At 38.5% G+C, this 15,432-nt stretch overlaps 1 protein-coding gene across 4 annotated transcripts; it reads left to right on the forward strand.

The window, feature by feature from the left end:
* The first annotated feature begins 4,454 nt into the window (after nt 1–4,454).
* LOC148676431 (uncharacterized) lies at nt 4,455–9,520 on the forward strand. 4 transcript variants are annotated; one of them, XM_088607992.1, is made up of 6 exons: nt 4,455–4,580; nt 4,837–5,190; nt 7,322–7,672; nt 8,325–8,441; nt 8,902–8,960; nt 9,151–9,520. In XM_088607992.1, the coding sequence occupies exons 2-6, from the start codon at nt 5,022–5,024 to the stop codon at nt 9,322–9,324; spliced, it is 870 nt and encodes a 289-aa protein (XP_088464118.1). In that variant the 5' UTR covers nt 4,455–4,580; nt 4,837–5,021; the 3' UTR covers nt 9,325–9,520. The 4 variants fall into 4 exon arrangements, with proteins under 4 accessions (XP_088464118.1, XP_088464101.1, XP_088464092.1 ...); XM_088607975.1 differs by having other exon boundaries at nt 4,459–4,533; XM_088607966.1 differs by having other exon boundaries at nt 4,461–4,641.
* Nucleotides 9,521–15,432: the final 5,912 nt, after the last annotated feature.

Consider the following 15,432-nt stretch of genomic DNA (forward strand, 5'->3'; position numbering starts at 1 on the left):
TTAAATTATGCATGCAAACCTGTGAACTAGAAAGATAACTAAGATATCCATCCATTATATTCCATAATATCCATGAAATATATGGCGCTGAAATATGTGTGACGCAGTGGTGGCCTGGTACTGTAAACTGATTATGCCTGCTGCGGTCCACTCCTACCCTCACACCTATAGAAAACTATTTTAAATTTCTTGGCGCAGTTCATTAACCCTTGTATGTGCTGTCCGCGCCCAAAATGCAATTTAAAAAAAGTCAAAAACCGTGCTCAAATGCAATTTTCAAAGTGCAATGAAATACAATATTGTTGTTGCTGCTGTTCTGGTTGTTTTTATCCCGTAAAGCGTTTTGAGAAGCCACCTTTAAAGGCGATATATGTTGTAGAACCGCTGATTCTTATGGAATGTGTTCCGGAGGACATTCAAATTTTTATTTATTTTTTAATCGCGTATCTAAGGAAATCTCAGTATAACTTTGTTCATGAACAAACAGTGGCATGTTACATTATCTTTGTTTTTTTTAACAAGGCTCGCCAGCTAATGTGAATCGAAACCTGTCTTGCTAGCTTTTAAAGTCGTGCATGTGTAAACGACAATTGAAATAGAGAAAAAAAGACCTGACTGACAAGATTTAATTAATGCAGATCAGTAAATCAAGGGACAAAACAACTATTGCGCTCGGGTCCTCAATGCGCTTTGACGTGCTAATGCGTTGGTTTAACAGTCCGGGTGTGGCAAGCCTCCAATGTCTCCCGACTTCGGCAAAAGGCACCCGCCTTTCATTGGAAGACAATGAACACACTCTAGCCGTACATGTGAATATAGCATAAAAGACACCAAGGGATTGGGTGAGCTCCCATCACAAAAAAAAAAACTGCGAACCTGCACTACAGCGACCATAGTACAGTATGGAGACCAAGGCCTTTTACGGGAAGAGACGGGGTGCTTCTACCGCCCCAGCTTCCAAAGAGCGAAGGGTAAGCAAATACAGCAGACTTCATCTGAAATACGCGATTACAGCGCATATTACAAGGTATTATTGCCGTTTTGAATTTTAAATTCAATTATAATTATTTCTTCGTAGCCTGTTCTTCAAGAAAACACTGCACGGGCGAAACGATCTACCACCAGGACAGTAAAAAAGAAAGCGGTAAGACGGAAAAAAAGAAAAGTTTATTTTGACTTCTGTTCCACGACTGATGAATACTACTGTGTGACTTTATTTCTTACATGAATTTTGTTATTTTGCCACAGGCCGTGGGTCTCTGCTCTCGGCCACTGGCCAGGGTGCCAACCTGTAGAAGCAGCACCTGTATGGAGACATTTCGGCAGCAGCGGGAGCAGTACGATGCATTACTGGGGAGGATTGGGAGGCTAGAGACACTCCTGAAAATGCAGAGGAAAGAGACAGGAGACAAATGCAAAGGTATGTTCCAGCAGTCAAACAGTTGAGCAGCTGTCTCCCGAAAAGTGCCTCTCCCCGCCGCGCAGGTTGCAATGCCTGGCGGAAGCTCTGCCCCCCGCAGAGCACACACCGCCTCAGGACACTCCATCCCGGCCTCTCAGTTCACCACCGCGCAGGAATCTGTTGATGCTGTCCCCGCCGCCTATCTCCCCCCAGGAAGCACAGCGGAATTCACAGATGCCAGTGGGACGAATAATTCTCCCAGATGTCCAACTGCTACCCATCACCCAGGAGATGGAGGGGGGGTTGTACTTGCAGTGCATCGGCATAGACGGGAAAGCAAGAGCCGACCGCTACGCCGCCCTCGTGTTTCGAAATCTTGTGACTTTTGAAATTTACTGGGGGTGGACCACGTCTGTAAATTTCGATGGGTCCAGAGGCAAAAGTGCCTTGCCTTGCAATCTCCGGAAAACCATTAGTACGATGGTGAATCGGAGATTCTCAACCCTTGCTGCGTACGACTGGAAAATAATTCGTGATCGGATCAACGAAATGCTTCGTAGGAGGAGGCGGTCTTTTCCTCTTGTCTAACAGTCTGTCCACAAACAAAACATTCCTGTTAGACAAGAGGAATTGAAAAAAAACAATTTTGTCAATGAAAACCGGTGTGTGTGTCTCTCCCTGCTGGATGTCCCTCTCACAAACTGCTGAATGAATAAAATAATTTTATTGAAAACAAGTTTGCAATTGTCTGGTCTTTAAATTCTTGAGATACGCGATTCCATATTATATTCCCTTTTAATCAAATTCTAAAAGTATGCTTGTTGACTCCGGTATCGCGTTAGTTAAAGACTTCGATGCTTAAAATGTTTAGGGAGAAATGGAATACTGGTGTGTATGTTTTCTTTAAAGTACCGAGACCAGCCATATACTGTATGTTTAAGTTCCAAAATTAATATCGTTTATGGGCTTCACACGCGTTGCAGTATGCTCAGGCACTAAGTAAAAGGAGATGCTTCGTATTGCTTGACTAATTTTAAAAACTAAGTTATAAATGCAGACGCTCCCTCGGTGGGCTGCTCTGGTGCGTCGGCTCCTACACAGTGCCTGTCTGCCGTAAGCGTTACAATATACATACCCAACACTGCTTGTACACTGTACACTACAACACTGCCATCTGTCATGCAAATAAAACACCTTGAATTGAATTGAATTGAGGGGAGAAGGGGGGAATACTAAAGCCAATACTGGCTCAATGGGCTTTGACGTGCTAATGCGTTGGTGTAACAGTCCAGGTGTGGCAGGCTTCCAATGTCAACTCGACTCGATTGGAAGACAATGAACGTATTTTAGCCCTAAATGAATTAATAGCAAACATGGTTTACATAAAATACATTTTTCCAAGAAAGTTTATAATAATACGATCTATAGTTGAAATCTGAGCCTACTTTAAAAATAAAGGAAAAGCATTTTCAGAGAGCAATCACGCTGTGTTTATGTAGAAAAAGCGATTAGGTTTATGAGCAATCTAATTACCTATTCGCTTAAAACGCTATATAAAATAAAGTTTATTTAGAGATGAATGATCAGTGTCGCAGTTTAAATAATTTGAGTCAGGAAACTAACACAGCGCCACCGGATTTAATAACGCAATAAAAACGCTATAAAATAATGTGACACAGTACAGCACAGTACAATAATACTGACCATGACTTTAGAAGCATAAATTACCTTACACTCAATTTAAACACAAGCTGTCTTTCTGTATGAACCTCTAAGCTGGTTCATACAGAAAATGTAGAAATGCATTAGCCTGATTATGATTAAAAAACACATAATTAAACACGCGTTTGCGATTTAAATCAGAACACGATTTAAATCAATATAAATGTTTATATTGTAACGCATACTGTCCAGCCTCCATTTCTCTATAAAAATTTACTGTTGCACACACACACACAATAGAAGCAGGAACCGCTGTCAGAAGGGAAGATATGTTCAAAACATCGCAAATATCGATCATGTTGCGATATTTTGAAATATAAAAGTCAATTGATTGTCCATAATATCGCTTACCTATTTTTTCGAAGAAATGTTTGTTAAAATAAAAGTCCAGCACCAGCTGGATTCAAACACACAACCTGCCAGTTGGTAGTCACGCACCTAGACCAGTAGGCTACAAGACAGCTTGCATGATCAGGCAGGCGAAACAGCCCTACACAGCCCTGTCGCAGTACACGGCTATAATCATACCGTTATTAAATTCTTTAGATACGCGATTCCATATTATATTCCCTTTTAATCAAATTCTAAAAGTATGCTTGTTGACTCCGGTAGCACGTTAGTTAAAGACTTCAAAGCTTACAATGTTTAGGGAGAAATGGAATACTGGTGTGTATTTTTTTCTTCAAAGTACCAAGACCAGCTATATACTGTATGTTTATGTTCCAAAATTAATATCGTTTATGGCCTTCACACGCGTTACAGTACGCTCCTATTCTTTTTATGCTCAGCTACTAAGATTTCCCTTCAGTGGTAAAATTCAATATCTACAACGGGCACAGTAAAGACGTTTACAGTAAGTCTTTCTACGACAGACCAACGGACCACGAGTGCCCCTGTCGGTCAACCAATCACGTACCGCGGTATTTTGCGTCATCGCGCGTCAGGATGCATGACGCCGTAGCCAATTACCTCCGGTACGTGTCTGTACCGTGCACTTTGAATGGCTGCATCTGTATCATGATAGTCTGGTCCAACAATGTTGAAGATTGTACTAGCACAACAATTGTGTTGGTTCAAAGAGAAATTTGAAGGTTTTTTTAATCTTATATTCCAAAATAAATCAAACACAGCAATGCATTGAAAATGTTTCAAAAAAGCTGCTGTTTACATTTTAAAAAAATATTACAAAGATTACAATTAGTCAGACATACTACTGATTTTCCATAGATTTTTGTACTTGTGTAATGACTGTAATTAGTTTATCTACTTTGACGTAGTGTAAGCTGCTGTGATCTGTGGGTGTTTTTCCTTTCAACTCATCAGAGAGTATATTGATTTCACTGCAGTCTGTCAGGTGATGCTGTTGATTTTCCAGCTATTGAATTGAATGAGAAGACCTTGTGCTGAAGGTGCCTTCTTCATTCCAACTTCTGTTTTGATTTGGTTGAAATAAAAGGTCAGAAGAGCTACTGAGATGTTAAGGCATTACATAATTCTAATGCTTTTCTCTAATTTGTGTAAGTGCACATTTGTATATATTTTAAATAATTGTGCTTATAGGAAGACAGGTTATGGTAAACTGTGTTGTAATTTGGTTATATTTTATGATTGTGTATTTAATTGTATTCTAAATTAGAAATATACTGTATAATGAACAATCTATTTTTGTTCTGACTGCGGCACAATTATTAATATTTTTTTATGTTCTGCAGATGTAAAGCCTACAAATTTCATTTCTCAACCTCATCTCTCAGTGACAGCACAGCTTGGAGACATTGTCACTTTGGAGTGTTATATACCTTCAGGCAAAGTCCTTCAATTAGTTTGGTACAAGCAGTCTATTGGAGGGACACCTATCCACATAGCCACAGCTTATTCCAATTCTGGTGAAGCTACAATGTATGAAGAATTTAAAAATAATCTGCGTTTTAAGGTGGAAAAATCAGACAGCAGTTTTAACTTGACCATTTCAAGTCTTGAACCATATGATGTTGCAAGATATTGCTGTGGAGCATTCTACTACAGTTACATGAGCTTTGGGAATGGAACCCTTCTGATTATAAAGGGTAAGTTGAACAGCTAATGCTATAAACAATCTTGGTTTTTGAAGACTTCACATATTCAAAAATAAAGGAGATACATATTGTTCATTTACAATGCTCCAGGAAACTTTTGTAATGATACATTGTATGGGTAAGCCTACTTTCAATTACAGATGATTGATTCAAATAATAACTCAAATAATGCACCAGCCGATGGTAAAAAACATGTAAAAGTGTAAAGTGCTTTAAGAATTCAATTTAATGTAAAACAGTTAATTAAAGCATCTGCTTAGTGTACTGGCTCATGAATTTCTCAGGACAAGAGAAATGGTAAAGATAGGATGATGCAGAAAATTAAATAAGTACACATTACAAGTTAAAACAATAATTAAATCAAATATCTTACATCAATACATTTTTGATTATTATTGAAGCATTTGAGGTCTTGTAAGCTTAAATGTTTTTAAAAAATAATATGTAACACTTTCTTCCATAATAATAAGGATATTCTGTTTTTTATTTTTTTTTCTAAAATAGGATTGTTTTCTAGCCAACAAAATTCTGAAAGCACTCGGACTTTGAGAATAACCTGATTATATATATATTATACATATTCTTATACTTTATATCACTAATAATAAGAATAACTAAAATACTGCAGTTAAAATTCACACCATTCAATAGATTCTTCAGAATAAAAACTTTAGAATCTTTATAACAGTAAAATAATCAAAATTGCCATACTGTATATCTAGTGAAAATGCTATAAATTACACTATTGAAAATGGGCTATATTACAATATATGGGAGACATGAAAATAACAATATTGTTTATAGCAGGTAATTATTTAGAAAGATAGCACAATTCTTACTTTAGAGTTTGAAAAGTGAACATCAAATCACATATTAAATACAATGTACAGTAACTGCTTAGCAATTGCACTTTTATTCATAGACATACACATACAATAAATGGAATGGAACAGTATAATAAATAATTGCAATTTACTGTACATAATGCAGAATTACTTTAACTCTAATATAATTACACTTTGGCTTTAAAATAATTGTGTAAAATCACTAATTGTCAGGATAAAAACACAATGTATACAGTATGTGCAATACAGTGTTAATCCAGATATTGCACAGATACAGTGAACTGTATGAAAATAATCTATTTTGGAAATCTACAAAGTTATTCATTTTTGAAGTTGACAGGAAAAGTTTATTGCTAAAAAGAATAGAACACGTCAACTGAACTTGGTGCAAACCAAAACTGCCTCAATGACTGGAAAAAAAAGAATTTGCTAATCATATTTTAAAAGTCTCCTAAAAGAAATGCCAGAACTCCCTTATTTACATGTAAGTTTTCTGCATTAAAAATTTTTGAGAAGTCTGTGAGGTGGTGAGGTTTTATTTATTTAGTGATAGCATCAATGAGCAGAAGTCACATGTATTTTCATTTTCACCTTGTTTAGACCACAACAGAATTTCTAAAGTCTTTTGTTATGTTAAAAAAAAACATACTGTAACGCAACGGGGGCTCAGGCGGGCGCCCTTGCCGCATCTGGTCGGCCCAAAGTATAGGTGGCTCGAACCCGGGACTTCCGCGTCTCTCTGCAGCGACCTAGCCCCGTGAGCTAAAGAGAGATCTCTCTACAGCCCAGTAGCTGTGGTCCTGCTATCACAGGGAAGGGCGGTGACGTCACCCGCTCTGGTACGCCGGCTCTTACACACACTGCTTGTCGGCCATAAGCGTTACACTCTCCCCCGCTTAAATCGCCGTCCCCGGCGAAGGGCTATCCCGCCCCGCTTCTGACACCAATGTAACGCAACGGGGGCTCAGGCGGGCGCCCTTGCCGCATCTGGTCGGCCCAAAGTATAGGTGGCTCGAACCCGGGACTTCCGCGTCTCTCTGCAGCGACCTAGCCCCGTGAGCTAAAGAGAGATCTCTCTACAGCCCAGTAGCTGTGGTCCTGCTATCACAGGGAAGGGCGGTGACGTCACCCGCTCTGGTACGCCGGCTCTTACACACACTGCTTGTCGGCCGTAAGCGTTACAATACTTTGCTTTTTAGTTCAGCCATGTGATCACAATGCAAGTTCTAACTTCAGAATTTATGCATACTATTATTATGTCATTTCTATGGATTTAGGATCAGAGACAAGGAACGGGAGTATTCTGCAGCACCCTGTACCTGTCCCAGGCAATCCAGGAGATGATGTGACTCTCAAGTGTACAATACAAACTGTAACCTGTGCAGGAGAACACAGTGTTTATTGGTTCAGATATGGCTCAGAAGAATCCCTTCCAGGAATAATTTACAGACCTGAAAACAGGAGAGATCAGTGTGAAAAGAGGTCTTGGGCTGGGCTTCCAACAAATAGTTGTGTTTATAATCTCCAAATAAGGAACCTCAGCCACTCTAATGCTGGGATTTACTACTGTGCTGTGGCAACATGTGGGATCATCCTGTTTGGAAATGGGACACTTCTGGAAATAACAGGTAGTTTTCTAAATTAATTAAAGTTCTGTACCTTCAGGTAGTATCAATTGTTATCTATAAATTTGCAAAAAATACAAAATCAAAGTGATTGTATTATAAAATGTTAATTATGTAGGTTCTGGTCCAGTTATTTTATTATACTATTATCACTACTTCTGCTACTACCAAAAGAGTATTCCCATTTATTGATATTTAATTTGGGACACTGCCCTTATGGAATAAATGCTTATACAGTATAACACATCAATTGTTGTGCTGTATACATTATCCTGATTCCAAAATGGGGAACAGTGTCTTTCTACGAATATTAAAACAGTTCATGAATACTGATGAATTATGTAGGGATGCAATGTTTTCTTTCCTCATTCATAACAAATAAAATATATTTTTCTGTTTTTAAAAAATATATAAAACAGAATTTAATGTAATGTTTTCAACTACCAGTTTCTAAAAAATGTCTTTTTGGGCTCCAATTTACCAATTTAATGTATATTACAATTTAGAAGATTTGGTTACTCAAGAATGCCAGTTAATGCTGTTTTTATTAATATTTATTACATTGTTCAGCATTCAATAAAATGAAACATTGCAGTGCACAGATGTTTTTTTTTCCTGTTTTATGTAAAAATATTTGGATTTTTTTTTTTCATAGGAGTTGATCACCAAGTCTCACTTAACTATATCACTCTAGTTTTGTTGGCAACAAACATCGTGGCAGTGCTTGTAATCACATTCCTCACCTGCTGGCTGATAAAGAATCACAGAACAGGTGCGTTTTGGATTTACTTGTGCTTGATGAAATTAAAGTACAGTATGTAAATGTATTTCTCACAAAAGTCTAGTAAATCATAAGATTTGTTAGTGACATAGAACCTGCTAATGGGTTCAATTTGAACCTTATTTTAATGCAAAGAATTTTTGATTTCTTAAAACGCTTATACATTGATATAATATATACTGTACAGTATATGTTGTTTACCCATCCAATGTGGTAGTGCCAAAACTTTTAGGAGATTCATCTGCAGCAAATCTTTTTCTTGCTTATAAGAGAATGAAATACAGTACATGGTAATGCTCCTCCATGTACACAATGAGTTGACATCTTGTAACCCTGACTCAAGAACTCCTTCCCAACTCTATTTAGCTTTTATGGTAAAAAAAATTATGGTCATCATGCATAGCAGATAATTTTTCTTCCAATGCTTTTTTCCTATGTTTTCTTTCTAAAGGTACACATCTTGGACTATCTTCCCATCAGCACATAAAACAAACCTCAAAAAACACACAGGTACAATATACATTTCTATATTATAAGCTCTATACAGTATATCAATAATTTGACATGTATTTGTAACTTTGCACTAACAATTGGAGAAAATCCAACATCAGAACGCTTCACAAAATAACAATGCATTTAAATTACACAAAATCAAACAATTATTTAACTCATTTGTCAACTCAGTTGGTTCCTTTTTCAGAACCAGGACACAGATGTGCTGAATTACGCTGCCTTGAGTTTCACTGACATTGATGTGAGGCCTGGGAGGAAGAGGACAGAGACAGACAGACAGGCTGTATATTCCCAGGTGAAATACGGTAAAAGCAGTGTGACTGAGTACTCTGAAGGTTATTCCTCTGGATTTCCCCTTTGAGGAACAGTTTTGATATGATCTACTGTAATTACCCTCTTCTTTCAAAATCATTAACTGATCAAAAAGCTTAATCTATGATATAAAGGGGTTGGAGGAAGAAGACAATTTTTTTAAATTCCCTCCTTATTTAAAATAAATGAACTTTGATTTGTGATATTTCAATTTGAAAGTGTTATGAATAAAATGTTAAACTCTTCATTGTTTTTGTTGTTTTTATCAATGTTTAGGACTTGGAGGACAAATTGTTGTCCTTACCACATTAAAAGAGCAATGAAATAGCTAGTGTAATAGTGTCGGGTTATCGAGTACTGCCAGGGAGTGAGCGGTGTGCCGGTGTGTAGTCGTGTCGTAAGGCGAAACTTCTTCATTATACACGATGACGGGTTTTTCATTAAAGGGAAAGAATAATCCTTCCGTAGCTGTTTCGCTATTGTTCATGTTCTGAGCTTGATCTTGTGGGGATCTTAAATAGCAAACCTGATGAGCCTCAGGTGCGGTAGCTGTGGATTTCCATTTGCCGTGGAGAAGGGAGTGCAGTGGGAGGTGTGTTCTACTGTCACACTCGTTAAACTCCTTAAGTTGCTATTTTATTGAAATCCAATGAGAGAATAAAAGCAAGTACTGTACACAATATTGCTTTTATGATGCATTGTGAATGATCTATATTTTTACACTTCTTAAACTGTCAACAAAATGTTTTGACCTGCAAAACAGAATATCAGAAAAAAAAAATCATTATATCCCATAACAAGACAATACAAAAATATGGGAAATTAACAAAGATAATCAGACCAAGAACATGAATATTTGTCATCAAGAAAGAAATTATCAACATCCTTCATGAGTTCATGGCTGAAATGAATCAGCACCTCATGATTCTTTGCTCTCAAATTAGCTGGAAACTAAAATACATGATTTCCTACATAAAATGTTAGTTTTGATGTCAAAAATAAAGCTTTTGTATGCCAAACTCTTCCATTGAATGCTGAAGGTTGACAAACTTATTCTGCTTGGACAATTCAATGTCTGAATTGCAAGTGTTGGGTCTGTAATTTGACCATTGTTAAGGAAGAGGCTGGAAGTGTCAACTCCTATGGCATTTCTCTCCTTAACAAATGTACAAATCATGGAGTCCTCTTTATCAACATTCTGCTTCACCAGAAAACCAAACAGAAAACATCCAAGGACAACCATGATGAGACATTGTCACCTGATTGACATTGTCATTGTCCAGAAACACAAAGTGTCACCAGAGCAATATCAGGAACACATGATTGGTAGATTGGATAACCATGCTATTTTTTCAGTTTTATTAAATTGACTCCCAAACATTGCTTGCAGAAGAAGTGATCAGCACTAAATGATCCAACCTAACCTTTGTGCATGAAGGATTTAATAGAATCTGGAACAAGATAATTCAAGGAATGCCGGGATGAAATTCTATAATCAATTAAGTAGTAACAGTAAAATATTTAGATGGGCTGAAAAGGTCTGTTTTATTTGCAGCTTTTCATAAGTTTATTTTTGATCTCATACACAGTTTTTCTCAAAAGCTGCTTTTTTTCTGGTGAGGGTGATTGCAATCAATAGGTGAGAAGCATAGGGGTAAGGATGGAACTAAACTCTAAGTGTGCTGACATTTCATCACAGGATACTCTCACAGACAATCCTCTTGGATTGTCAGGAAGAAAGCAGAGAACCAGGAGGTGAGCGCCACAAAGAAAGCACCCAAGTCTAGGTGCAGCTGCACTTTCTCTAAAATCTGATACTTTTTTATGAAATATTTCAATATGGTGCTGGGAGTGAGGAGACAACTTGCATGCAGCTCCTCACAGATTTATTTCATGTCGTGTTATGTGTTATTATGGTGAACTTTATACATACAAGCTATTCCTGCAGTAATCTTGTACGGCTAAAGTGCTCTTTTGAACATTAGATCAAGAGTTTCAGAAATATGTTTTAGTTTTTGGACCTAGAACAGCTATCTGGACTACTTTCCTTTGTTTACCACCCACCCGATGCACCTGACTCAAGACAAAAGCACTGAACATGAACCGAATGATGCAGAACGCGGAAGAAGGGCGGAGGTGGATACCTCCAGTTAAGGCTGAAATGACACGGTTTTTGACCTTCACTCCCTAGCATTCTTCTGGTGAACGTCTAATAGCTGGAAAATAAAGTAGATCAGAGTGAGGCTGATCTATCAACAGGAGATGAGGGACAGCTGTGTACTTAGTTTCACAGAGACATGGCTCACCCCAAACACATTTGATCCTGCCATCCAGTCCGACATAAATGGAATATAGTTTATCCATATACCATATGGATCACAGAGAATTCTCCAGAAATGGAGAAAGGAGGTGGTACAGTATATGTTTTCTGATAATCATTTCTTGGTACTCAGATGTGGCAATCCTATCTCAGTTCTGTTTTCCCGATCAGGAATACCTGATGGTGAAATGCTACCCTTTCTACTTACCAAAGGAATTTTCTTCAATCATCATGACTGCAGTTTACACACCACCACAAACCGACACCAAATCCACACTCAACAAACTATAGAATGTAATTAACAAACATAAAATCGCAAACCCTGATGCTAATGTATATCCATCTTAGCCAGGGATTTCAGCCAGGCCAATTTTAAGAAAATACGTTAAAAATGCTACCAGCATGTCTACTACCCCACTAGAGGTGCTAATACTCTCAACCACTGTTACACTACAATCAAGGATGCCTATCGCTCTTTCCCTCAATCAGACCACCCATCTGTGTTCCTACTTCCTGTTTGCAAGCTGAAACTGAAGCATGAGAACCCATAGTGAGAACAGTACAATACTGGTCCAAAGAGACAGAAGACATACAGTACTGCAAGAGAACAAGGTTTATTCAGTGCTGAGACTAATTTTGTAGTGGGCATAAAATTAGACGTTTGAGTTAAAAATGGGGCACCCCTCTTTTTTGTTTGTTTGTTTAAACTTTTTTTTTTTTAATTTCATGATAATACACACCATGAAAACTCCTAACAGGTTGAGAACAAGCTTAAATGCTGTTTTATAGTTTATCCTGTAGATGAAGTTTGGCACTGGCAGTGATAAGAATTCTGCAGGTCTGGCAAGGGTCAAAAGTCAAAGCAATTAAAGGCACCGGCAGAACATTTTGCACACTAATACGTGTCTGGTTTCCTTATCATTTTCCAGTTCACCCTGACTCAGATGCCCTTGTCTGAGATGGGGTAACAATTTGGAGGCTCATCCAGGATTGGCGCCACCAAATTAATTGGTGCTAATAATTGAAGAACTGCTGGAACCTGACTGCAAGTTCCTGAGACCAACAAGCTAATAAACGGACATCAGTTATTCAGTCATGGCTATACTACAAGAGCTACGATGGGACATGCAGAAACAGCTTCATAAGCTGGTCAGCTCTGCAAACACCAATGTGCTGTATAAACTTGCAGTGTCTTGCCAGGAAGAGGTGGGAGAGGATTTGCCAAGTATGGGTGTGACAGAAGTGGAACTCTTTGACTTCCTTGTTGACTTCTTGAGAAGTGAACAACTGCAGAGTCTGGAGGACCAAGGGATGGCCCGCTTGCTTGTCTTCTGTGACCTCATTGGTGAACTATAAGCACCAAATACAGACACTGTGCACCATGGAAAAGAGAACACAGTACCAGTGGTGGTGATAGAGCCTGTGGTTTTGCCACCACCATGGAGCAGACAGGTAGAGCCAACACCAGTAGTTGCAGCATCCTTTCAGACTGGTCAGACCACTGTCACTGTCACTGTCAGAGGTAGCTGAACAGGAACCTGGTGTGATAAAATGCTCAGATGTTGTATCATGGTTGCCCTGTAGAGAATTTAAGATACATGGAGGTCACATTTCTGAAAACAGCGAGTTTTGTTCGCTTCACATCAAAGTGGGTCTCAGTATCAGTATGACAGCAAAATACTCCAAGGCACTTTTTCACTTCACTCCCTGTATCAGAGCCTGACTAAAAAATGTGCCTATGGAGAGACATTAAATCTGTCATATCGAACTCGAGTATTACTGATGACTTTATCCTAGAGCTGATAACCCAGTCAGTAAGTGAGGAGGCTGAGAGACAAAAGCATCTAGGTCAGACACATTAACCAAAGTAGCCAGAGCTAGTTGAATACAGCAGGATGATGGTAATGGGCAAAGTGATCTTCAGACTCAAGTGGAAGTTAAAACAAATTGTGCCAGTATACATGAAATGACTGCACAAGTGTCTGCCTTGGCTAAGAGTCTAGAGAAAGTCGCCACTCCAATTGGAAGTAGGGCTCAACAACACACCTTTGCAGCTTCATCAAGCAGCTAGCCAACAAAACAGCCTTTGAAACAAAGGGAAAATGCAAGCAGTGTGTATCCCAGAGCAATGACAGTTGCACTCACTGTTTCAGATGTGATCAAACAGGTCACAGAACAGTTGGCTGTTTCCTGAAGAACACTCAAGTGTTAAACGTGGTGGGGTTACTGGGGAGGGACCGCCAGTGACCGCTGTGCACCATATATCCCAAGCTATTGTAAACTACCTCAAGAAAGAAACACCAGCGGCAGAAAGACCACACAGACAAGACCATACAGATGCAGCCATTCAAAGTGCGCGGTACAGACACATACCGCAGGTAATTGGCTGCGGTATCGCGTATCATGACGCAAGATTACGCGGTACGTGATTGGTTGACCAACAGGGGCACTCGTGGTCCGTTGGTCTGTCGTAGAAAGACTTACTGTAAACGTCTTTACTGTACCAGTTGTAGATATTGAATTTTACCACTGAAGGGAAATCTTAGTAGCTGAGCATAAAAAGAATAGGAGCATACTGTAACGTGTGTGAAGGCCATAAACAATATTAATTTTGGAACATAAACATACAGTATATAGCTGGTCTTGGTACTTTAAAGAAAAAAATACACACCAGTTTTCCATTTCTCCCTAAACATTTTAAGCTTCGAAGTCTTTAACTAACGTGATACCGGAGTCAACAAGCATACTTTTAGAATTTGATTAAAAGGGAATATAATATGGAATCGCGTATCTAAAGAATTTAATAACGGTATGATTATATTCGTGTACTGCGACAGGGCTGTGTAAGGCTGTTTCGCCTCCCTGTTCATGCAAGTTGTCTTGTAGCCTACTAGTCTAGGTGCGTGACTAACAATGTACAGGTTGTGTGTTCAAATCCAGCTGGTGCTGGACTTTTCCTTTAACAAACATTTCTTCGAAAAAATAGAATAGGGATATTATGGACAATCAATTGACTTTTATATTTCAAAATATCGCAACATGATCGATTCTTAGTCATTTTTTATAACAATGAATAGTCACCTTCTTCCCTTCTGACAGCGGTTCCTGCTTCTATTGTGTGTGTGTGTGTGTGCAACAGAGTAAATGTTTATAGAGAAATGGAGGCTGGACAGTATGCGTTACAATATAAACATTTATATTGATTGAAATCGTGTTCTGATTTAAATCGCAAACGCGTGTTTAATTATGTATTTTTTAATCATAATCAGGCTAATGCATTTCTACATTTTCTGTATGAACCAGCTTAGAGGTTGATACAGAAAGACAGCTTGTGTTTAAATTGAGTGTAAGGTAATTTTACTTACACTCAATTCCCTTACACAAAGCAGAAGGGAAATCTTCTGCCCCTTATGCAAAACCCTTATGCAAAACCAAACCCTCCTCCCATCCCAGTTTACGCCTTCTCTTTAAAGCCCTGGCCAAACATGAAGACAGTACGTACAGTTATAATTCAAACGGAATTAAAAACTACACATCCCAGTTACCATGGTGGTGCTTGTGATCATTGCGTTTAACCAACGAAACAGGGCGAAAAATCAGTCACATGACTTTGGGGCAGAGTTTCGAAAGTCCCTTAAATACATTGAGCACAGCTTTCTCACCACTTAAGATTGCTTTTGATACCATCCTTACACAAAGCAGAAGGGAAATCTTAGTGCCTGAGCATAAAAAGAATAGGAGCATACTGCAACGCGTGTGAAGTCCATAAACGATATTAATTTTGGAACTTAAACATACAGTATATGGCTGGTCTCGGTACTTTAAAGAAAACATACA

Source organism: Lepisosteus platostomus, chromosome 2 (assembly GCF_059453375.1).
Source record: "Lepisosteus platostomus isolate fLepPlt1 chromosome 2, fLepPlt1.hap1, whole genome shotgun sequence".
Classification (NCBI taxonomy): Eukaryota; Metazoa; Chordata; class Actinopteri; order Semionotiformes; family Lepisosteidae; genus Lepisosteus; species Lepisosteus platostomus.

Coding starts and splice junctions, on each gene's coding strand:
- LOC148676431 (XM_088607966.1), top strand. CDS start 4,599: ATGTTAAGGCATTACATAATTCTAATGCTTTTCTCTAATTTGT. Junction 5,191..7,321: donor AACCCTTCTGATTATAAAGG/GTAAGTTGAACA, acceptor CTATGGATTTAG/GATCAGAGACAAGGAACGGG. Junction 8,442..8,901: donor GATAAAGAATCACAGAACAG/GTGCGTTTTGGA, acceptor TTCTTTCTAAAG/GTACACATCTTGGACTATCT.